This window comes from Phaseolus vulgaris, chromosome 2, assembly GCF_000499845.2.
Source record: "Phaseolus vulgaris cultivar G19833 chromosome 2, P. vulgaris v2.0, whole genome shotgun sequence".
NCBI classification, from domain to species: Eukaryota; Viridiplantae; Streptophyta; class Magnoliopsida; order Fabales; family Fabaceae; genus Phaseolus; species Phaseolus vulgaris.
This window is the reverse complement of record NC_023758.2, coordinates 7,969,775-7,996,027: the sequence shown is the minus strand read 5'-3', so window position 1 is coordinate 7,996,027 and position 26,253 is coordinate 7,969,775. Positions and strand designations below refer to the sequence as shown.

General features: G+C 34.7%; 1 protein-coding gene across 7 annotated transcripts in view; it reads right to left on the bottom strand.

Moving 5' to 3' along the window:
• Positions 1 to 2,563: 2,563 nt before the first annotated feature.
• LOC137810568 (uncharacterized) overlaps positions 2,564 to 26,253 on the bottom strand; it is a 32,726-nt gene continuing 9,036 nt past the window's right edge. For 2 of the 7 annotated variants that reach the window (XM_068611910.1, XM_068611911.1), the window contains one exon: positions 10,363 to 26,140. In XM_068611910.1, coding sequence (XP_068468011.1) covers positions 23,626 to 25,164 — 1,539 coding nt within the window. In that variant the 5' untranslated portion in view covers positions 25,165 to 26,140 and the 3' untranslated portion in view covers positions 10,363 to 23,625. The other 5 variants (XR_011080925.1, XR_011080926.1, XR_011080924.1 and 2 more) reach the window with 5 other exon arrangements.

Below are 26,253 nucleotides of genomic sequence, written 5' to 3'. Positions count from 1 at the left end.
TTCATTTTATTTTATTTTACTTTCGAATTAAATGGAACTATTTTTGCATAACATTTCCTCCAATTGGACTCTTGCATGAAAAAACATGTATCTTATTAAATGGTAAAAAAGAGAAAATTAGTAAAATGTATAATAAATAAAACAAAATTAAATTAAATTAAATAAGTGGTCAAGTACTTCTATATAAATAAAAAAAATTAAATTCTTGCAATTCTATATACAAAAAGGATTAAATTCTTGCAATGCTCCAATCAAATAACAATTTTCTTGTAAGTTGACAAATTATTTATCCTCTTTGATACAATAAAAGGGACACTTCAGGGGTTAAGTGTCCCAACCCTTTACATTACTCAATTTCACATGTACAACCACCTAAAGAGAAAAATAAGCACAACTCTTAACTTTTAAGACAACAGAAAGCGAAGCAAAATCCAAGTAATCTAAACACTTGAACCATTATGATTCCACTTGATTTCTACCAACCCAAAAACCCAAAAGGACAAAAGCTACTTAATAAAATCACATAAACTTAGGACCACTATAGTAAATTAATATACCTTTGCACGAGTAAAAGTCATACTTTAGCCTTGGATAGGTTCAAACCTTCAAACTCATAACAAAACTTATAACATTAATTCCTAAATTATTTAATTTTATTTTTAAACAAAAATCTAAATTAATTAAATTTCTATATTTTTTAAAGTTCTAAATAAATACAAATTCTAAATTAATTTATTTTCTACTTGGATAATCTAAAATAAATAATATTTTTAAAGTTTTCAAAATCTTAAAAAAACACAAAATCAAATTATTTATTGTCTTACACAAATAAAATTTTTAAATAAATTAAATTCCTAAATTATTTAAAAATCTAAATAAATACAAATCTTAAATAATTTACTATCATACTTAAATAAAAAATGAAAATACAAAAATTACTCAATTATTTAAAATTCTAAACAAATACAAAAATTAATAAATGTAGTACTTAAATAAAAAAATTACAATAAATAAAATACCTAAATTATTTAAAATTAAAAATAAATATAAATCCTAAATTATTTAATGTCATTTTTAAATAAAAATTTATAATAAATAAAATTTCTAAATTATTTAAAATTTTAAAAAAATAAAATCTTAAATTATTTAATGTCATACTTAAATAAAATATCTAAAATAAATAAAATTCTTATTTTATTTAAAATATTAATAAATAATATTTAAAATTATTTAATGTCTTACTTAAATGAAAATTTTAAATAAATAAAATTTCTAAAAATCCTAAATAAACATAAATTATAACTTATGTCATACATAAATAAAATTTCAAAAGTTTTTAAAAATCCTAAATAAACACAAAATCAGAAATTATTTTATTTCTAACTTAAATAAAAAAAATTAAAAAAAAATTTAAGTTTTTCAAAATCCTAAATAAATAAAAATCTAAAGATTTGTAATATCATTCTTACATAAAAAAAAGAAAATCAATAAAATTTTTAAATTAATCAAAATTCTAAACAAATCCATATCCTAAATTAAAAATCTAAAATTAATAAAATTTTATGTTTTTTAAAATTTTCAATAAATACAAATCCTAAATTATTTTATTTTCTACTTAAATAATAATTTTAAAGAAATAAATTTTAAAAATTACTTATTTGTATATGTTTATTACTTATATATTAATATTTGTATTATAATTTTATTTTTATTTTCTTATCAAATTTATATATAATTATATAAAATTTATTTTTATACAGAAAAATGAAAAAAAAAATATACAAAATAAATCAACAAAACTTGGAGAAACATGAAATAGTTTTATGTTAAATGATTTCAAAAAGACAATAAAATTGTTTTCGAAACAGGGATTAATATACTAAATAATAAAATTTGAATTATTCGACTTTTAGAATGAGTCATTTGGTACACAACCGTTCATTATTACTTACTTTCTTTAAAATTTGTGTCTGTTTATTAGACTTAATTTATTTATGTGTATTATTTATGTTCACGTATTGTTTATATTAATTTAATATGTTTATTTTATTTATTTATTAGCATATGTTAATGATTATTTTTATATTTGTATTTTTTTATTTTGTCATTTCATTTATATTTATATTTATATATATATATATATAAATACAAATTATAAATTATTAAATGTCATACTTAAATAAAAATTTACAATAAATAAAATTTCTAAATTATTTAAAATTTTAAACAAATAAAAATCCCAAATTATTTAATGTTCTACTTAAATAAAATATCTCTAAAACAAATAAAATTCTTAAATTATTCAAAATATTAATAAATAATAATTCTAAATCATTTAATGCTCGCTTAAATGAAATTTTTAAATAAATAAAATTTTTAAAATATTCAAAATCCTAAATAAATACAAATCATAAGTTATTTTATGTGATACATAAATAAAATTTCAAAAGTTTTAAAAAATCCTAAATAAATACAAAATCAGAAATAATTTTATTTTCTACTTAAATAATAATATAAAATAAATGAAATTTGAAAATTTCAAAAATCCTGAATAAATAAAAATCCAAAAGTTTGTAATGTCATTCTTAGATAAAAATCGAAAATGGATAAAATTTCTAAATTAATCAAAATTTTAAATTAATAATGTCATTAGATAAAAATCTAAAATTAATAAATCTAAAAGTGAGCAGGTGATCCAACTCAGCATGAGATTCAACCTTCACTTCAACTTTTTCAACCTTTTTAAAGTAAGCAACTCATCACTAAATTCAACCTTCAGTAAATTCAACCTTCAGTTCAACTTTATCAACATTGATCCAACTCAGCACCAGATTCAACCTTCACTTCAATCTGTTTAAAGTAAGCAGGGTAATTCAACTTATCACTAAATTCAACCTTCACTTCAACTTTATCAACCTTTTCCTTTTTAAAGTAAGCATGGTGATCCAACTCATCACTAGATTCAACCTCTGATTCAACCTCCATTCAAATTCATCAAGCTCTTTAAAGTAAGCAATCCGTTTTTCTACATATTCTTGAAGCTGGTGTTCGATCTTGATTGCATCTTCTAGATAACAAAGTACGCTGTTTCTGAAAATTCAGCAAATATGTATCACATACTAGCAAAATATTTATTTACTGTGAACAAGGCTCCAAGATGAGAGGTTGAATATGTGAGCTATATAACCGATGACACACAAATTCATCACCTTCAAATAATGAAAGTACCCATTATATTTTAGATGTGAAGACATTTCATAGAGCTTCCTTCTTCTAAAATTGTCTACCTTGTTTCATTAGACATTAATGGAGGCTGGCGTAAAAATGTTTACAGACAACAGACTTAAGATCATTCATGGCACAGAAATTGACCCATCCACTAAAAAGACAGGGTACTCATCTTAAACGGTAAATAAACAGTTATCGGAAATTCTTAGTTTCATAAAAAATCAAGTTCTTGTCGAATAACCAATTCAATATCCTTTGAGCTTCCTAATAAAATCACAGAAACTTAGGACCACGATAGTAAATTAATATACCTCTGCACGAGGAAAAGTCGATGCTTTGGCCTTGGATAGGTTCAAACCTTCAAACTCATCCTTTTTCTTTCTATTTTTTCATCACAAAACCATAAACAACAACATATGAAAGAAATTTTGGGAAGGAAACAATAAAAAGAAAAAAAATCAAACTCAGTTCTCTTAGCCTGTGTTTGGATTAGGGGGTGGCCCTGTAGCGCGAACGGCTCATAGGGTGGTCACCCCGTTTGGTTCTGGGAGAGGGTGAGGGTGAGTGTGAGGGTGAGGGTGAGTGGAAATGAAAGTGGTTTTTGGTTCATCTGTAATATGAGAAGAGAGGAGGGTGAGAAGGGTGGAAAGCCACGTAGGATTCCTTCATTTACCATGTTGCCCTTATTCACATTACGCACAGTAACTCTTTTTGCATTGGAAGCAAAGCTGCCGCAGCACAGGCCCGTCAGTAAGCATGAGATTCCTGACTTTGATTCAGGAATCTGTTGACCAATTTGAATAGAAATGAATGTAAGGACTGTGTTGGTGAGAGAGTAGGTGCATGATGAACCATTATATAAGTGCCTTTGAAGACCACCACATCTACGCCACATATACATTTGTCTAGCCTTCACAGAGAAAGAGTTGCATTGATATAGTGCTTGGAGAGGGTCTTCAGTGAGAATAGAGGTAGGAGAGTGAGTTTGATGGTTCATGTGTGCCTTGGGTTACGTTTTTTTTTTTCAGTTTGAACCCTAATCGATTATTTCAGTTTCATGTGTGCTCACATAATCAGTTATCTGGAAATTTTTGGCAACCATAATCGATTATGAAACTAACATAATCGATTATGTTAGTTTTTGCACTACAAGCATAATCGATAATGTATGTGGATAATCGATTATGTGGCTTTTTGAAGGGAAGTGATAATCGATTATGTTCATAGTTTTCAGATTTATGATTTATGATATTTTTTTTTAATATTTTTTCAGGGAGACTTTGATCTTGCTGGTACTTGCATTGTGTGGTGATTTTGTTCTGCTCTCTTGAGGTATGTGATTTTTTTAAAAATGTATGTTTTATTTATGTTTAAATTTTCTTTGGAATTGAATTTGTTTAAATTATTTGAAAGTAATTATTCATGTTAATTACTTTGTAATTTTATATCTGAATATTTAGGAGAAATTTATTAATTATATTAGTAAATTAATTATTGTGATAACTTGTTTGTGTAATTATATATTGGAAGGAAAGATTATATTGAAATATGAATATTTATTTTGTTAGAGATGAATTGAAATTATAAATATGAATAAGTATTTTAAAAATAGTAATAATAATAATGTTTAGTGTTTCTTTTGTTAAGTTATACATAAATTATTAATCTTATAATTAAAAAATTATAAAAAAAGGTTGTAGTAATTAAAAACACAGACAAGATTTAGAGAAGAAATTTAATTTTTTTATAATATATATACATAGATTTATGAAGGTATACCTAGTTATTTTTATTTTGTTTACTTTTAAGCTGTTAATAAAAAATTGATTTAAAATTAAGAAATTTACAGAATATATTATTTTTTTGAAATTATTATTTTTACAGGATGGAAATAGAAATTTTTAATGTTATTTATTTGAAATTATTATTTTTACAGAATAGAAATAGAAATTTGGAATGTTATTTATTTGAAATTATTATTTTTACAGAATAGAAATAGAAATTTGGAATGTTATATATATATATATATATATATATATATTATTTTCATTTTACATAGACTTATCATAATTACCATAATGTTATCAAATACATATAATTTATTTATCACATTTTACATAAATGGTCAATGTTATTATTAAAAAATTATAAAAAATATTGTAGTAATTACAAGAAAACAGAAACAAAGTACATAATAAATTATAATTTTTAATAATATGTGTAGATAGTTAATATTTTTTTAACATTTAAATCTTTATTAAAAATATATTAATTTTTTTGGAATAATTATTTTTTCAGAATTGTTTATAAAAAATATATTTATTTATTTTGAAATTATTTTTTACATAATGGAATTTTTTGTAATGTTATATTTTTTAAACATTAAATTCTTTATAAATAATAGATTTATTTATTAAAATTTAATATTTTTACAGAATGCATGAATGGAATTTTTTTATGTTATAAATAATAAATGTTAATGTTACAGAAATTTTTATAAAAATTAATAATATTATAGAAATTTTTATTGTTACATAATGGAAATGTAATTAAAAAAATTGATAATGTTATAGAATTGTAGAATGTTACAGAATGTAAATTGTTGTATAAATTATTGTTATTTAATTTTATGTAATTGACAATTTTGTTAGTATCTATTTATTTGTTGTTTGATCAAATTATAATATTTATATATTTAATTTGTGTATATATTTATATATTTTTGTTAGATTAGATAAACGAAATGATAGAGTTATTTATAATAGAATTTTTATTAAAATTATTTAAAATTAGGTATTAGGGTCACTGTATTGGTGTACTTTTACACCGAAACGGTAACCGTCTTCGGTATGTTGTATTGACACTTACCCGTAATCATGGTTCTGAATCAAAGTTGAAGATTACGTGGATATCATTATGAATTCAGGAAGTCATTATGATGAGGCAGAGATGGTACATTTTGAGGAAACAGTTGCAATTTATGACGACCTTGTTGCGGCGAACATGAAATTAATTTCACAAATACAAGAACAAATTAAGAAAAATACTGAAGGTACTTTGGTGATGGTTCTTTGCATGATTGGTTTTGGATTGAATTTGTTACGTACAGTGCGTACTAAAAGTAGCTGTATGAGTGAGTTCCAACCATAAAAAGAGCGTCGCACACTGAACAATGTCGTGATATTATTCCCATGGGATCAGAAGCTTTTCTTCAATTATGTCAACGAATACGGGGAACTGGACTTTTTAAAGATGCATATCGATCAACCGTGGAAGAACAAGAAATTTCTGCACATTATTAGGCATAATGTGAAGAATCGAAGTGTGTCATTCTTTTTTCATCGGTTTGGAGAAACAGTTTCCCGTCACTTTCATAATGTTTTGAGTGCAATTTTAAGGTTGGAGGGGGAATTCTTAATTCAACCAAATGGAACGGTTGTAGAAACGCACATCCTTAGCAACAGTCGATTTTACCCGTACTTTAAGGTTTGTTTATGCTAATATTATTTTAAATCATGTATAATTTTTTATTTATTTTTTCTTTAATTAAAGTTATGAAATTTGGTTTACATTAGGATTGTTTAGGGGCCATAGATAGGACTCGTGTACGTGTTAAGGTTGCACGTGCTGATGCACCTCGTTTTCGAGGGAGAAAAGATTGGCCAACTCAAAACATATTTGCAGCTTGTGACTTTGACATGAAGTTCACCTATGTCCTGGCCGATTGGGAAGGAACTACCTTAGATTCAAGGATATTGAAAGACGCTTTGGTACAAGACGATCCTTTGGTTATTCCAGAAGGTTAGTCTTAGGGGATTGTGTGTGCACAACAAAAAATAGGTTATAGTAGTATATACTGACGCAATTTTCCACTATCTTTGTAGGAAAATACTATCTTGGAGATGCAGGTTTTATGTTAAAACCAAATATAATAACACCTTATCGCGGGGTTAGATATCATTTGAAAGAATATTCTAGAAGAGAGTCACAAAATGCTAAAGAGTTGTTTAATCTTCGACATTCATCACTTAGGAACGTAATTGAGAGAACCTTTGGAGTGCTTAAAAAACGTTTTTCAATTATAGCCAGTGGGACTGAGCCACATTATGATGTGGATACTATGACAAAAATTGTTTTAGCTTGTTGTATTCTGCATAACATTCTACGCGGGGTCGACAATGATGAGTCTCTACTTGAAGAAGTAGATAATGAATTGTTACAACAAGATGTCCAACCTGATGGCAAATTCATGAAGTTCTTCTTAGAATCATGTGAAAGATGGTGCGGAAGCCATGGATGTGTATGAGCAAGATCCTCCTAAGAGCTATGGTGATCTTGAAGGTACATGGTGTGTATGGAAGTTGGGAGGTTCGACCAGCCCAATGAGGGGTGAAGGATGTGAAGATTAGAGCCTAGAAACTAGGTAGAAGCAAAACACAAGAGGTAGGTCCAAGAGATGGCCTTCCTATTTATAGGCTATAGGGCCGTGAAAGTTAAGCTAATTCCTAATGAAATGAGAGCCAAATGAAATGCAAAATGACAAGGCACATGGCACATGTGCTCATGACCGGCCAAGCAAAACAAGCTTCTAGAATATTCACTCATTTATGCTTTCTAGCACTACTCTAATTACTAAGCACCCCTAATGGGCCTCCATGTAACATGTACAAGGCTTTCTCTCTTCCATCCGTGGCTTCATCCAATTGTGCGTGAATGTGCTTAGCCATTGACCTTGTAATAGGGCCTAGACGGGCTAGGTCTCCTCCTAGACGCTCCATGTGTAGCCTTCCCTCTTCACGTCCTAGATGCTCCTTCCTTGAGTCTAGACACTCATCACGGTCTAACTTTGGGTCTTGGCTTCCATGGTGAGATGTGCTTGGCCCTCCTCCATCATCCCCTCCCCCTTGGAAAGGATTTGTCCTCAAATCCAGCTCGTCATCGTCATTGGTACCTACAAATGGAGAAAGATCAATTACATTAAAAGTGTCATGAACTCCATATTCAAGAGGTAGGTCCAATTTATATGCATTGTTATTGACTCGCTTGAGAACTTGAAAGGGTTCATCACCTCGGGGACTTAGTTTGGACTTCCTTTGAGTTGGAAATCTATCTTTGCGAAGGTGAAGTCAAACTAAGTCTCCTTCCTCAAAAATTATTTTCTTCTTCCCTTTATTGTTGTATTTTGTGTACTTCTCATTTTGTTGTTGTATCTGGAGTTTAATCTTCTCATGCATTTTCTTCACAAAGTCGGCTTTGATTACTCATTCCTTATGCACAAATTCTTGTGGATTAGGAAGAGGTAACAAATCCATGGGTGTGAGAGGATTAAAACCATATACTACTTCAAAAGGAGAAGCATTAGTAGTCTTGTGAACTACTCGATTGTAAGCAAATTCAATGTGGGGAAGATACTCATCCCAAGATTTATGGTTGCCCTTCATGATAGCCCTAAGCATAGTCCCAAGAGATCTATTGACTACTTCGGTTTGGCCATCCGTTTGAGGATGACAAGAAGTTGAAAATTGTAGTCTTGTTCCAAGTTTGCCCCCAAAGAGTTTTCCAAAGGGTTTGGTAGGTTCTTTTGGTTTTTCTTTTGATGTACTACCCTCCCTTCTACACTCTTTCTTGGGATAAAAGTTAGAGTAAGGGCTCACCTTTTGACTTGATGTTTTGCGTAAGATTTGTTGCTCAACTTTAATGCAAAGTTGAACCAAGTCATTCAAGTCTTGGTAAGGTAAGAGCTCTACCCTATCTCTTATCTCAAGTGATAGGCCACTAAGGAACCTAGTTATTGTGGTATCCTCCTCTTCTCTAATGGATGCTTTCATCATGTAGAGCTCCATTTTTTGCCTATACTCTTCCACACTCATGTTCTTTTGTTGGAGTCTTTGGAGCTTGTCCATCAACTCCCTATGGTAGTAGGAAGGTATGTGGCGGCGTCTTAGGGCTCCCCTAAGGTCATTCCAATATGTAATGGGAGGTTCCCTATGAAGACGCCTTTCTCTTTCGAGAGAGGTCCACCAATACATGGCGTTCCCTTGGAAGCTAAGGGTGGCTAGGGGTACCTTACGTTCTTCACTCACCTTATGGCAAGCAAAGAGTTGTTCTACTTTCATCTCCCAATCTAGGTAGGTTTCTACATTCTCCTTACCATGGAAGTGAGGTAGGTCTACTCTAGTTTCCCTTGGCCCCTCTTGCTCCCTTTGCCTATTCCTTCTAGGGGGTGGTTGGTAATAGTCATTAATTCTAAGGCTCCCCTCCCCTAGAGACTCATTACTCCTAGATGCATGAGTATGAGTTTTCTTTGATTTTTGTGATTTTTGGGATTTCTCTTCTTGGGCTTTAGCCAATTCATTAATTTTTGTCTCATTCTCCTATTGTCTAAAAGAAATCATTTGCACAGCTTGTGAAACTTCTTTCAAAAGAGATTTTATAGATTTTACTTCACTTTCAATAGACTTTGGAGAGTGAGGAGAAGACATGGCTAAAGTTTTGTGTATACAAGTATTTTACCTTGAGAAAATTTAGGAAAGTCAAAGAAGGTAGTTTTCCAGGTAAGGAAGGTGAGTCTCAAAGGACTACTTAAGTATCAAGCCTTTGCCTTAGCAAAAAACTATCCCTCAATGTCTTCACACAAAACTCTCTCTTAGTAAACTACTTAGAACACAATGAAGTTGAGAAATCAGATTTTCAATGCTAGAAAACAATGTAAGCTAACTAATTAAGAAAGCTAGACGATTCAACAAAGCTTAAACAAACCAACCACACATGCAAAGCGTAACTAAAGAAGCAAGTTATGTAATTAAAACAATTAACAGTTTGCTAATTAAAAACTCTACACTAGTCGGCCCTAGGTGAGGCTTCTTGGACACTTTGAGCCCTTGAAGACACACTCACCGTCTAAGTACGTAATTAAGAAGTACTTAACACAAACTAAGTTGAAAAGAAATTAAGAAAACTACCTTTGTTGATCCTTTTTTTGCTATTGGCACTTCCTTGGTTGTCTTTGCTTGTTGGGCCTTCCAAGTGTTTGTGGTGTTTTGGGAAAGTGTTTGATTCTGCCTTTGTCCTTGTTCCCCTTAGAATGAAGGTCCTAATTCTCCAATTCCAGCACCTATCAAGAAGACTAGACCTTACCCAAGTCAAATTTCCACTTAATCAAGCACCAAAAGAGAATAAATTCCAGCACCAAATTTAGAGGTCAAAGAATAAAAGCAAGAAACAAATTAATTGAAGAAAACAGTACCACACAAATGGAGTTAGATTGTGACAACTAGAAAGAGGTCCAAGAATTTTAGACAAGCAAATAAAGGTACTCAAATAAAGGTAGGCACACAAAAGAATCCTAAGAATAGCACTAGAATTAGATTACAAAATAAAAAACAGCACCACTGGAAAATTGTTGTGGGCCAGAAACGTGTTTTTTCCCCAATTTATGTTGAGCTGTGCTTTTTAGATTTGATTCTGAAATTTGATATTCAAGATATTCAAGATCTTACCTAAAATATGGAGTTGGAATCACTCAAAACGTATGAACCATTTTTTTTTAATAAATTTTCAATTTCAGTGTTCAGTTACGCCAACTGTAGCGCCTCAGATTTGCACACTGATTTTAAAATATTTATCATTTTTTTTCTGTTGACTCTTTTGAGCTAATTTTTTTTTTGTCTTTTCTATAACACTCTAATCTTGCATATTCCAGAGAATCAAAATTTTCCTATGAGTGAAAATATTTTTCTGGAACAAAACAGCCAGCACAGAGAAAGTGAAACAGGGGATTCTGGAAAAACTGGAAAAAAACAGCAAGATACCAAAATGTAAACACAATGGAATTAAGAAAAGGAATTTGTGTAAGATCTAAACACAAATATGAACTCAAACTAAAATTAAAAGGCACCAAAAGATCAAAAGAACAGCAGATTCAAAGCAAATATAGATACCCAAAATCAAGAAACAATCAAGCCAAACAAAGGACTACTATGAATTGATGACATTGTGGATGAACACGACTTGACAAAACATATATGGATTCAGAAATTAAAGACTCAAAGAGCATAATATGAACCAAATTAAAAGTGCAATAAAGACTTAAAAACCTAAAAGAAAACAGCAACTCAAAGGTGTATGGAATCCTATCACAATTTGCACAAGAATTGTTCAAGATCAATTGAACAAAGTGCACTGGTTGGATCTTCCAAATAGCACACCAAAACAAATTAAAATGTAAAAAACAGCAAGACAATTATGGAAACAAGATGAACAACATGAAATAAAGAAGAACTAAAAATGAATAGACCAAGAACAACTCATCTTTGAAGAACCTATGCTCATGATACCAAATGATGGCAAATTCATGAAGTTCTTCTTAGAATCATGTGAAAGATGGTGCGGAAGCCATGGATGTGTATGAGCAAGATCCTCCTAAGAGCTATGGTGATCTTGAAGGTGCATTGTGTGTATGGAAGTTGGGAGGTTCGGCCAGCCCAATGAGAGGTGAAGGATGTGAAGATTAGAGCCTAGAAACTAGGTAGAAGCAAAGCTTGGCACAAAGTTGGCAGCATAACTTTACTATCAATAATCTTGGAAAATACAAGAGATGGCCTTCCTATTTATAGGCTATAGGGCCGTGAAAGCTAAGCTAATTCCTAATGAAATGAGAGCCAAATGAAATGCAAAATGACAAGGCACATGGCACATGTGCTCATGACCGGCCAAGCAAAACAAGCTTCTAGAATATTCACTCATTTATGCTTTATAGCACTACTCTAATTACTAAGCACCCTTAATGGGCCTCCATGTAACATGTACAAGGCTTTCTCTCTTCCATCCGTGGCTTTATCCAATTGGGCGTGAATGTGCTTAGCCATTGACCTTGTAATAGGGCCTAGACGGTCTAGGTCTCCTCCTAGACGCTCCATGTGTAGCCTTCCCTCATCACGTCCTAGACGCTCCTTCCTTGAGTCTAGACGCTCATCACAATCTAGCTTTGGGTCCTGGCTTCCATGGTGAGATGTGCTTGGCCCTCCTCCATCACAACCAAGCACCACCCATGCTCGTGAACATGATTATAGGCTAAGGTGTGATATTAGGGACACTATAGCAAACGAAATGTGGTAAGATTATGTAAACAATTAATTTCATGAAATAATATATTTTCTGCTATTTTTCAATGTTTCTCATCCTAACTTTATTTAAGTTAATTAGATGGATCGCGGGAAAAATGTTGCTTCAAATTCATCAGGTTCTTATCGAGAGTTCACCAAGTGGCGGCGGAGATGGACCTAATTTTGCTTAATGCAATGATTGACGAGGTACGAAAAGGGTGTAGAATTGATGGTAGCTGGACCACTCAATGATACACTAACATAGTTATGGCTTTAAATGAGGCTGGCTTATCGGGTCTTAAGAAAAATAATGTGAAGAACCGCCAGAAAAGCCTCAAGGACAGGTAGAGGGAAGTCCATGATTTGTTTGGTGGATTGAGTGGTTTCGCATGGAACCAGACCACCAAACTTTTTGAAGCCGAGGACGAAGTTTGGAGTGAGTTGATTAAGGTACAATGATAAGAAATTTTTTATTTAACAATTACATTTCACTTCACATTTCGCATCAAATACTAATATGTGAAATGTATGTAGGCCAAACCTGATGGAGGAGGGCCCAAGCTCACCACACTATGAAAGTCAAGCTTCCAAGACTAAGACCATCTAGCCATGATGAGGAGCGTCTAGTCTCAAATGGAGCGTCTAGCCTATGATGAGGAGCGTCTAGGCCATGATGAGGAGCGGCTACATAAGGAGCATCTAGGAGGAATCCTAGACCGTCTAGCTTCTCATACATATGGGTCAAGCTACGGTTTTGGGAAAAGAAGACCTTGTAATTGTTACATGGAGGCCCATTAAGGGTGCTTAGTAATTAGAGTAGTGTAGAAAGCATAAATGAGTGAAACATTCTAGAATTTCTTTAGCTTGGCCGGTCATGAGCACATGTGTCATGTGCTTGGTGATTTGCATTTCATTTGGCTTTCATTTCATTAGACATTAGCTTAGTTTTTACGGTTCTATAGCCTATAAATAGGAAGGCTATCTCTTGTATTTTCCAAGTTTATTGTGAGTAAAGTTATGTTGCCATTTTGTGCCAAGCTTTGCTTCTCCCTAGAACTCTAGGCTCTAAACTTCACATCATTCACCTTTCCTTGGGCTGGCCGAACCTCCCTATGTTCATACCTATCATGCACCTTCTAGATCAACATCACTCTTAGGAGGATCTTGCACACACACATCCATTGCTTACGCACCATTTTCTTACATGATTCAAGAAGACCTTCATGAAATTTGCCATCATTTGGTATCATGAGCTTGGGTTCTTCAAGATGAGTTGCTTTTGGTCTTTTCATTTCTAGATCTTCTTTATTTCATGTTGTTTATCTTATTTCCATAATTGTCTTGCTGTTTTTTGCATTTTAATTTGTTTTGGTGTGCTTTGTGGAAGATCCAACCGAAGCACTTTTGTTCAATTGATCTTGAACAAGTTCTTGCGCAAATTGTGATAAGATTCCATACACCTTTGAGTTGCTATTTTCTTTTAGGCTTTTGAGTCTTTATTGCTTACTTTTTTGGTTCATATTATGCTTTTGAGTCTTTAATTTCTGAATCTTATATGTTTTGTCAAGTCATGTTCATCCACAATATCAACAATTCTTAGTAGTCCTTTATTTGGCTTGATTGTTTCTTGATTTTGGGTATTTTTAATTGCTTTGAATCTGCTGTTCTTTGATCTTTCAGTGCCTTTTTAATTTTAGTTTGAGTTCATATTGTGTTTAGATCCTACACAATTCTATTTCACAAATTCCATTGTGTTTAAATTTTGGTATCTTGCTGTTTTTGTTTCCAGTTTCCAGAATTCCCTGTTTCAAATTTTCTATGCTGGCTGTTTTGTTCCAGAAAAATATTTTCACTCATAGGAAAATTTTGATTCTCTGGAATATGCAAGTTTGAAGTGTTATAGAAAGGACAAAAAAAGAATTAGTCCAAAAGAATCAACAGAAAAAAAATGATAAATCTTTTAAAATCAGTGTGCAAATCTGAGGCGCTACAGCTGGCGTAACTGAACACCAAAATTGCAAAATTTATTAAAAAAATTGGTGCATGCGTTTTGAGTGATTCCAAAGCCAGATTTGAGCTAAGATCTTGAATATCTTGCATATCAAATTTCAGAATCATATCTTAAAAACACAGCTCAGCATAAATTGGGGAAAAACACGTTTCTGGCCCACAACATTTTCCAGTGGTGCTATTTTTTTATTTGGTCATCTAATTCTAGTGTCATTCTTAGGATTCTTTTGTGTGCCTACCTTTATTTTGGTACCTTTTATTTGCTTGCTTAATATTGCTTGGACTTCTTTCTAGTTGTCATAATCTAACTCCTTTTGGTGGTACTGTTTTATTCAATTAAATTGTTTCTTGCTTTTGTTTCTTGACCTCTAATTTGGTGCTGGAATTTATTTCTCCTTTGGTGCTTAATTGAATGGAAACTTGACTTGGGTAAGGTCTAGTCTTTTGATAGGTGCTGGAATTGGAGAATTAAAACCTTCATTCTAAGGGGAAACAAAGCCAAGGCCGAAACAAGCATTCTTGAAAAACACTACAAACACTTGGAGGGCCAACAAGCAAAGACAACAAGGAAGTGCATTTAGCAAAAAGAGGATCAACAAAGGGTGTTTTTCTTAATTTCCTTACAACTTAATTTGTGTTAATTACCTCTTAATTACGATTTAGACGGTGAGTGTGTCTTTAAGGGGTCAAAGTGTCCAAGAAGCCTCACCTAGGGCCGACTAGTATAGAATTCTTAATTAGCAATTGTTAATTGTTTGTAATTGCCTTTTCTTTTGCTTAGTTAGTGACGCTTTGCATGCTTATTTTGTTAAGTTTGTGATAAACCGTCTAGCTTTCTTGATTAGTTAACATACATTGTTTTCTTGCATTGAAAAAAAAAAAGTTTTGATTTCTCAACTTAATTGTGTTCTAAGTAGTTTACTAAGAGAAAGTTTTGTGTGAAGACATTGAGGGATAGTTTTTGGCTAAGGCAAAGGCTTGGTACTTAAGTAGTCCTTTGTGACTCACCTCCCTTACCTGGAAAACTACCTTCTTTGACTTTCCTAAATTTCCTTAAGGTAAAACACTTATATACACAAAAACTTTAGCCATGTCTTCTACTCCTCACTCTCCAAAGTCTATTGAAAGTGAAGTCAAATCTATAAAATCTCTTTTAAAAGAAGTTTCACAAGCTGTACAAATGATTTCTTTTAGACAATTGGAGAATGAGAATAAAATTAATGAATTGGCTAAAGCCCAAGAAGAGAAATCCCAAAAATAAAAAAAAACTCATACTCATGCATCCCATTCTAAAAGTAATGAGTTTCTAGGGGAGGGAAGCCTTAGAATCAATGACTATTACCAACCACCCCCTAGAAGAACTAGACAAAGGGAGCAAGAGAGCCCAAGGGAAGTAAGGGTAGACCTACCCCATTTCTATGGCAAGGAAGATGTAGAAACCTACATAGATTGGGAGATGAAAGTCGAGCAACTCTTTGCTTGCCATGGGGTGAGTGAAGAGACGAAGGTACCCTTAGCAACCCTTAGTTTCCAAAGCAATGCCATGTATTGGTGGACCTCTCTAGAGAGAGACCGACGTCTTCATAGGGAGCCTCCCATAGAATATTGGAATGACCTTAGGGGAGCCCTAAGACGTCGCCACATACCTTCCTACTACCATAGGGAGTTAATGGACAAGCTCCAAAGACTCCAACAAAAGAACATGAGTGTGGAAGAGTATAGGCAGAAAATGGAGCTCTACATGATGAGAGCATCCATTAGAGAGGAAGAAACCACCACCATATCTAGGTTTCTAAGTGGGCTCAACCTTGAGATAAGGGATAGAGTAGAACTATTACCCTACCAAGACTTGAATGATTTGGTTCAACTTTGCATTAAAGTTGAACAACAAAATTTGCGCAAAACTTCAAGTCAAAGGGTGGGTTCTTACTCCAACTCTTATCCCAAAAAAGTCTTTAAAAGGGAGGGTAGTACACCTAGAGACGGACCCAAAGAAACTACCAAACCCTTAGTGAAAGATGCCTCCACCCCATACATCCGTGCTAGGGACACCAAGTGTTTTAAATGTTTTGGAAGAGGACATGTGCAAGCACAATGTCCAAACCAAAGGGTTTTGTTCTTAAAAGGAAAAGATGAATACACAAGTGGTGAGGATAAACCTAGTATACAAGAAAAGAGGGAAGGAGAGAGGATAAATCCTTTGGAGGGGGACTTATTGATGATTCAAAGAATCCTTCACAATCAACCTAGTGCATCCACTGAGACACAACGAGAGAACATTTTTCATACTAGATGTAATGTTTTCGAAAATATATGCTCTCTTGTTGTCAATGGTGGATCATGCTGCAATTGTTGTAGCACTAGATTGATTGAAAAACTAAAACTACAAGTAGTTCCTCATCCAAAACCGTACAATTTACAATGGACCAATGAGGATGGAGAACTACGTGTAGACAAACAAGTGGAAATCGAGTTTTCTATAGGTAACTACAAAGACAATGTTTTATGTGATGTAGTACCTATGGAAGCTTGCCACATCTTATTAGGTAGACCATGGCAATTTGATAAGAAAACCTTGCATAATGGTTGATGAGAGTCAAGTAAAGGAGGTTTTTATTAATGAAGGAAGAGGCAATTCACCATCACACTTGAAGTTCTTCCTTCTAGTCTTCTTAAAATTAAAAGAAGACATAAAATAAAGAGAGGCCCAAGCCCAAAGCCCAAGCCCAAGCCCAAAGCCCAAGCCCAAACCCAAGTTCATCCTATGAAGGGCAAGGCCAAGTATTAAATAATAAAGAATATTGTTGAAGGTGCTTAGAGGGAAACATTAGAAACCTCTATTGTTAAAGCATCTTTAAGTCTTTAGTTAGGAGTCTTGGGGGGGTGTGTTAGTAGATAGGTGTAGGAGTAGAAAAGGAGGTGCCAAAGTGAAGGAAGAGGTCACACCTTCCTCATGCATTGTTTTAGGCGCCAATTCTAGAAGCTTTTTAGGAGGGAGTTTTTGAATTTGTGTAGCTTGCATTTCAGCACCTTAGGCTATAAATAGAGGTGCTCTCTTTGTAAAATTCAGATTTGAATTTATCTAAAGAAACTATACTCAAAATTAGAGTGAGCATTGGAGAGCTTTTGAGCCTTCTTCTCTAGTCTTATCTTGATGGATCCATGGAGTCCTCAAGTGGCGGCAGCACTCTCATCTAGGAGCATTCCACACTTCTAGTGGCGAGATCATCCATCATCCTTCCATCTTCATGAGCAATTCTTCTCTCCTTCCTTTCTTCTTTGTTAATTCTTTGTTCTAGCTTGTTGTCTTGTTGTTTGGTTCGGCTATTCTTGTTTTCCAGCACCTATTTTCTGTTCTTGCCTTTTTAATTTCACTTTGTTCGGTTCAAATGTGTTCTTATTCAATTCTATTCGGTGCTTTTTAGTTTTACCTCTTTTTGTTGGTTCAATTTGACAATATGTGGAACATCCAAATGAGTTTGGGATTTGGTACTAGTTTTTGGTGAGTTCTTGTCTTAGAACAATGATCCAACTCTAAGAAAAGTGCCTCAATAATGTCCATCTCAAGGTGATTCCTAAGAATGTCAAGAATCATTCTCTATATGGCTAGTGGAATCACATCAATGGTCTAACTAACGAGATTTCTTTCATCCACAAGCACAAAAAGTTTGTACTTAGCCCTTTATCACATTCCCAAGTGGTAAAAGACCAAATACAAATGAAACACAAAAGGGATGAAGAAAAAATAGAAAAAGAGAAAAATTTTGGGAAACAAAAGGCGTGGGGGAAGAGTGTTCCTTCCCACAAGGTCATTCAACAAGTCAAGCACATTGAAAATACCTTTACAAACATGCTTCTTGTTGAACAACCTAGCCTTACCTCTTGTAAAGGAACACTTGCAAGCATGAGCACAAAAGAAGAGTCTTTAAAAGAAGCTTGCATAGATCAAGACTATTTCTCAAATGTGTTAAGATATCCCCAAAAGAATGACAAGTTATCTATAAGCACCTACCAATTTTTGTATGAAGTAGTGCCTAGAACAACTTGCCATGTCTTATTGAGACAATCATTGCAAAATGTACAAATTTTCATAAACAATGGTTGTACCAACGAGACTCTCTTTGCACATAAGAGAAAAAGTCTACAAGAAGGAGACCTCATGGGACAAATGAGAGTTGATGAAACTCTAGAGCTTTTAAGAGGAAAACTTTTGTCACCCATGAGAAAAGAAGTTCAAAGACATTACTTTAGGTATAACTCTTGTTTTCAAACTACACCTAAAGCAAAGTCCCAAGAACTCTATACTCCTTCACCTTTTGTAAAAGATCCTTGGGAAGACACATTTCAAATTAGAGCTTCCTAGGACGACAAAAGGTCTTGTTTCATTCTTCAAGGATGTGGATAAACTCATCCTAAGAAACGTGGCAAGCTTCCATGATTTATTCTCAAATGATAGAGCTTCAAAATTTGCAAACATAACTCTTCCTTCTATGCTTCACGAAATCATGAAAGACACTCACAAATCTTGGGATAAGAATCCTTTTCCTTATAAGCATGCATACAATGGAATAGTCCACAAGATTACTCATATTTCTCCATTTGAAGTTGTATGTGCCCAATGTCCTCTTGCCTTTTTAAAGTTGTTACCATTTCTTAAAGGGATTATGCCTAAGGGAAAAGTAACTACTTTTGGAAATTTTAGAAAATATAAGAGGATTAGAGGGCACCTACAACCCTCAAAAGGGAGGTGTTGTGAGAAGTTGGCCAAAACAAGAGAAAAACAAAAATGGCAACTTCACACAATTATTTGTTCTCCAAAGGCTCACCCTAACTCCTTTGCTTTGTTTCAAGATTCACATAGATTGATATTTGATCCGGGAGGACACACCTTGACGAAGCAAGAGGCTGCTATCCGAGATCAAAATGCACATCTGAGGATAGATCTTCTCAAGAAAGAGGAGATGATGGACACCATCCAGCCACAACCATCCCCTTAGCAAAAGCCTTAGATTTGAGGACAAATCCTTTTCAAGAGGGAGGGGATGATGGAGGAGGGCCCAAGCTCACCACACTATGAAAGCCAAGCTTCCAAGACTAAGACCGTCTAGCCATGATGAGGAGCGTCTAGTCTCAAATGGAGCGTCTAGCCTATGATGAGGAGCGTCTAGGCCATGATGAGGAGCGGCTACATAAGGAGCATCTAGGAGGAATCCTAGACCGTCTAGCTTCTCATACATATGGGTCAAGCTACGGTTTTGGGAAAAGAAGACCTTGTAATTGTTACATGGAGGCTCATTAAGGGTGCTTAGTAATTAGAGTAGTGTAGAAAGCATAAATGAGTGAAACATTCTAGAATTTCTTTAGCTTGGCCGGTCATGAGCACATGTGCCATGTGCTTGGTGATTTGCATTTCATTTGGCTTTCATTTCATTAGACATTAGCTTAGTTTTTACGGTTTTATAGCCTATAAATAGGAAGGCTATCTCTTGTATTTTCCAAGTTTATTGTGAGTAAAGTTATGTTGCCATTTTGTGTCAAGCTTTGCTTCTCCCTAGAACTCTAGGCTCTAAACTTCACATCCTTCACCTTTCCTTGGGCTGGCCGAACCTCCCTATGTTCATACCTATCATGCACCTTCAAGATCAACATCACTCTTAGGAGGATCTTGCACACACACACATTCATTGCTTCCGCACCATTTTCTTACATGATTCAAGAAGACCTTCATGAAATTTGCCATCAAAACCATCTGCGGCGAAATGGTGTGTCAATCCCATTCGCCATTATGACCTCATGGAGGAGTTGTGGTCTAATGATAAAGCCACGGGAAGTCGGGTCAGGACAGCCCATGACATCAATTCACCTCCTCACATGAGCAATTTGAGTGTCAACCTTGGGGACAATAATAATGGATTATATCCCCGAGCAACCAAACTATGAGGAGGCAAATGACTACGTCCCACGATCACCTGCTCCTCACTTCCAATCTAGTGACACTCCTTCAGACACACCGTCAAACACTCCTTCTATGCCGTCAGCTAGCTCTGCGGGCACATCCTCGTCTCGAGGATCAAAGAGGAAAGGCCCTACTATGGACGGCATTGATGAACATTTTGCAATGTTGAATACTAATCTTCAACAAGACGTGGCATCAATGAAGGATGGAAATGAAAATGCCTCTCAATTGGTGGATATTGCTTGTGCACAGGCAACGACAGCTCAAGAAATAGTTGTTGAAATTAGACGAATAAACGACCTATATGCTGAGCATGTACACCACCATCGGCGCCATGCCTGATACCACTACTGAGAGTTTGATATTTGGGCAATGCTCGTGGAGCTTAACATTCAGGATGAATAGGTCATGGATCAAAGCTACGAGTTTTTATGTGACCATCCTGGAAGAGTCAAGCAACTATTTGGGATGCCATAGCAGCGTCGCATGACAAAGTTGTTTGCTTTTATGACTAGGCGTTGATTTCATATCTCTGTGTCGGCGTTACCTTCGTGTCTTTTAATTACATGTTGTCCTTTTATTTCATTTAACTTATTCTATAATTTGTTTATTATTGGACAACTAGGATAAGAACTTTTAATAGTATTGTATTTGCATTGGCCTTGTAATTTTATTTTGTGTGAACTTGTACTATTGTGTTTGATAAGACCTACCATTATGCTTATGATATTATGTTAACTTTTGTTTAGTTATTTATTGTAGTAATTGCATTAAACATGACATCATCCTCTCAAAAATGTAACAGAACCCGTAAGGGTAAATGATGGCAAATTCATGGAGCTCTTCTCGGATTTATGATCAAGGGTGCAGAAGCTATGGATTGGAATGTGCAAGATCCTCTTAGGAGCTATGGTGATCTTGAAGGTGCATGATGTGTATGGAAAGAGGGAGGTTCGGCCAGCCCTATGGTAGGTAATGAAGATGAAGATTAGGTCCTAGAAACTAGGGAAAAGCAATGTATGGCACAATGTTGGTAGCATAACATTACTCTCATTAATCTTGAAAATACAAGAGTTAGGCATCTCCTTTTATAGGCTAAGGAGGCCGTAAATCCTAAGTTAATTCCACATGAAACGTAAGCAAAATGAAATGTAAATGTGAGGCACATGGACACATGGAGCACATAGGTGCACATGGGTTCACATGGCTACCAAAACCGTCCCTTGATTAATGAAGACTTCTAGAAACCTTTGCTAATCAAGGTTAACTCCTCCTTAATTCTAATGTGCAGAAAAATAAACATTTGTCCACATGGCTATGCTATTTACACCCCAATTAAAGCTAAACTACACTTGTTGGGCCTTCACGGAATTTGTGCTAGTAAGCCACTCTCCCATTCATAGCTTTGATCCAAGTCTTCTTGTCCTAGACGCTCCTAGCTTGTCTTAGACGCTACTAGCTTGGCCTTCTTGTCCTAGACGCTCCTAACTTGGTCCTAAACTGATGGAAGAGGACCAAGCACAACTTCACAAGAAAGACAAAAGCGAAGACATGAGCATCGAAAGCCAAACCAAGAGCGTCTAGGGCTAAGGGAGGAGCATCTAGGCCAAAGGGGAGGAGCGTCTTTCTTAAGGTGGAGAGCGTCTGGGCCAATGAAAGGAGCGTCTAGGACCAAATTGCTAAGCCCATGGCCAAGCGAATCCATGCAGATTTGTTTATGCTACATGAAGGCCCATTAGGGGTAGCTTAGTATTAGTTGTGGTGTAAATAGCAAAACTTGATTCCATGATACTTGACCTAGATTTGCTAAAGATTTGGTCACTTTCTAGAAGGATTCTCCACATGGCCATGTGCTCCATGTGATGTAAATTTGCATTTCATTTTGATTAGCATTAGGGTTGCATTATGGTCCTCTTTAGCCTATAAAAAGAGGAGCCTACACCTTGTATTTTCAAGTTTATTGTGAGTAAAGTTATGCTGCCATTTTGTGCCAAGTTTTGCTTCTCCCTAGAACTCTAGGCTCTAAACTTCACATCCTTCACCTTTCCTTGGGTTGGCCGAACCTCCCTATGTTCATACCTATCATGCACCTTCAAGATCAACATCACTCTTAGGAGGATCTTGCACACACACCTCCATAGCTTCCACACCATTTTCTTACATGATTCAAGAAGACCTTCATGAAATTTGCCATCATAAACGCTCCTAGCTTGGTCTTAGACGCTCCTAGCTTGATCTTGGACGTTCTTGACTTGGCTCTTGCTTTTCATGAAAAGTTGTGCTTGACCCTCTTCCATCATCCCCTCCCTCTTGAAAAGGATTTGTCCTCAAATCCAATGCTTTTGCTTCTTAGGGGGATGGTTGTGGCTGGATGGTGACCATCATCTCCTCCTTCTTGAGAAGATCTATTCTCAGATCTACATACTTGATCTCGGATAGCAGCCTCTTGCTTCGTCAAGGTGTGTCCTCCCAGATCAAATGTCAATCTATGGGAATCTTGAAACAAAACAAAGGAGTTAGTGTGAGCATTTGGAGAAAATTTAATTGTGTGAAGTTGCCATTTTTGTTTTTCTTTTGTTTTTGGCAACTTCTCACAATGTTTCCCTTTTGATGGTTGTATGTGTCCTCTAATCCTCTTATGTTTTCTAAAATTTCCTATAGTAGTTACTTTTCCCTTAGGCATAATTCCTTTAGGAGATGGTAACAACTTTAAAAGGGTAAGAGGACTATGTTCGCATACAACTTCAAATGGAGAAATATGAGTAATCTTGTGGACTACTCCATTGTATGCATGCTCAAAAGGAAAAGGATTCTTATCCCAAGAATTGTGGGTGTCCCTCATGATTTCGTGAAGCATAGAAGGAAGAGCTATGTTTTCAAATTTTGGAGCTCTATCCATCACTATTTTTGAAAATAAATCATGGAGGCTTGTCACTTTTCTTAGGAAGAGTTTATCCACACCAATGAAGAAGAAATCAAAACCTTTTGGTGTCCTAGAAAGCTCTAATATGAAATGTGTGTCTTCCCAAGGATCATTTACAAAAGGTGAAGGAGTATAGAGTTCTTGAGACTTTGCTTTAGGTGTAGATTGAAAACAAGAATTGTACCTAAAGTAATGTCTTTGAACCTCTTTTCTCAAGGGTGACAAAAGTTTTCCTTTTAAAAGCTCTAAAGTTTTATCAACTCTAATTTGGCCCATGAGTTCTCCTTCATGTAGATTTTTTCTCTCATGTGTAAAGAGAGTCTTGTTGGTACAACCATTGTTTATGAAAATTTGTACACTTTGCAATGGTTGTCTCAATAAGACATGATAAGTTGCTCTAGGCACTACTTCACACAAAATTGGTTTTTGTAGATGCTTATAGATAACTTGACATTCTCTTGGGGATATCCTAACACATTTGAGAAATAGTCTTTATCTATGCAAGCTTCTTTTAAAGACTCTTCTTTTGTGCTCATGCTTGCAAGTGTTCCTTTACAATAGGTAAGGCTAGGTTGTTCAACAAGAAGCATGTTTGCAGGGATATTTTCAATGTGCTTGACTTGTTGAATGACCTTGTGGGAAGGAACACTCTTCTCCCACGCCTTTTGTTTTCCAAAAGTTTTCTCTTTTTCTATTTTCTCTTCATCCCTTTTATGTTTCATTTGTAATTGGTCTTTTACCACTTGGGAATGTGGTAAAGGGCTAAGTACAAACTTTTTGTGCTTGTGGATGAAAGAAATCTCGTTAGTTAGACCATTATGCAAAGTTTTTTTATCAAATTGCGATGGTCTACCTAATAAGATGTGGCAAGCTTCCATAGGTACTTCATCACATAAAACATTGTCTTTGTAGTTACCTATAGAAAACTTGATTTCCACTTGTTTGTCTACACGTAGTTCTCCATCCTCATTTATCCATTGTAAATTGTAAGGTTTTGGATGAGGAACTACTTGTAGATTTAGTTTCTCAATCAATCTAGTGCTACAACAATTGCAGCATGATCCACCATCCACAATAAGAGAGCATATATTTTCTAAAACATTGCATCTAGTATGAAAAATGTTCTCTCGTTGTGTCTCGATGGATGCACTAGGTTGATTGTGGAGGATTCTTTGAATCATCAATAAGTCCCCCTCCAAAGGATTTATCCTCTCTCCTTCTCCCTTTTCTTGTGTACTAGGTTCATCCTCACCACTCGTGTACTCATCTTTTCCTTTTAAGAACAAAACCCTTTGGTTTGGACATTGCGCTTGCACATGCCCTCTTCCAAAACATTTAAAACACTTGGTGTCCCTAGCACGGATGGATGGGGTGGAGGCATCTTTCACTAAAGGTTTGGTAGTTTCTTTGGTTTCGTCTCTAGATGTCCTACCCTCCCTTTTAAAGTCATTCTTGAGATAAAAGTTGGAGTAAGAACCCACCCTTTGACTTGAAGTTTTACGCAAATTTTGTTGTTCAACTTTAATGCAAAGTTGAATCAAGTCATTCAAGTCTTGGTAGGGTAGAAGTTCTACTCTATCCCTTATCTCAAGATTGAACCCACTTAGAAACCTAGATATGGTGGTGGTTTCTTCCTCTCTAATGGATGCTCTCATCATGTAGAGGTCCATTTTCTGCCTATACTCTTCCACACTCATGTTCTTTTGTTGGAGTCTTTGGAGCTTGTCCATTAACTCCCTATGGTAGTAGGAAGGTATGTGGCGACGTCTTAGGGCTCCCCTAAGGTCATTCCAATATTCTATGGGAGGCTCCCTATGAAGACGTCGGTCTCTCTCTAGAGAGGTCCACCAATACATGGCATTTCTTTGGAAACTAAGGGTTGCTAAGGGTACCTTCCTTTCTTCACTCACCCTATGGCAAGCAAAGAGTTGTTCTACTTTCATCTCTCAATCTAGGTATACCTCTACATCTTCCTTACCATAGAAATGGGGTAGGTCTACCCTTACTTCCCTTGGGCTATCTTCCTCTCTTCTTCTATTTCTCCTAGGGGGTGGTGGATAGTAATCATGGATTCTAGGGCTTCCCTCCCCTAGAGACTCATTACCTTTAGATGCATGAGTATGAGATTTTTTTTATTTTTGTGATTTCTCTTCTTGGGCTTTAGCCAACTCATTAATTTTAGTCTCATTCTCCAATTGTCTAAAAGAAATCATTTGCACAGCTTGTGAAACTTCTTTCAAAAGAGTTTTTATAGATTTTACTTCACTTTCAATAGACTTTGGAGAGTGAGGAGAAGAAGACAAGGCTAAAGTTTTGTGTATACAAGTATTTTACCTTGAGAAAAATTAGAAAAGTCAAAGGTAGTTTTCCAGGTAAGGGAGGTGAGGGCTACTTAAATACCAAGCCTTTACCTTAGCCAAAAACTATCCCTCAATGTCTTCACACAAAGCTTTCTCTTAATAAACCACTTAGAACACAATTAAGTTGAGAAATCAGATTTTAATGCAAACTAACTAATTAACCAAGCAAGACGAATTAACAAAGCTTAAACAAGGCAATACACATGAAAAGCGTAGCTAATTAACCAAGGAAATGTAATTAAAAACAATTAACAATTGCTAATTAGTAAACTCTACACTAGTCGGCTCTAGGTGAGGCTTCTTGGAGCCCTTGAAAACACACTCACCGTCTAATCACGTAATTAAATAAGTAATTAACACAAGTTAAGTTGCAAAGAAAATTAAGAAAACTCCCTTTGTTGATCTTTTTATTTTTGCTATTGGCACTTCCTTGGTTGCCTTTTCTTGTTGGGCCCTCCAAGTGTTTGTGGTGTTTTGAGAAGTATTTGTTTCTGTCTTTGCTTTTGTTCCCCTTAGAATTAAGGACTTAATTCTCCAATTCCAGCACCTATCAAGAAGACTAGACCTTACTCAAGTCAAATTTTCACTCAAATAAGCACCAATTGAGAATGAATTCCAACACCAAATTTAGAGGCCAAAGAATGAAAGCAAGAAACAATTTAATTGGAAAAA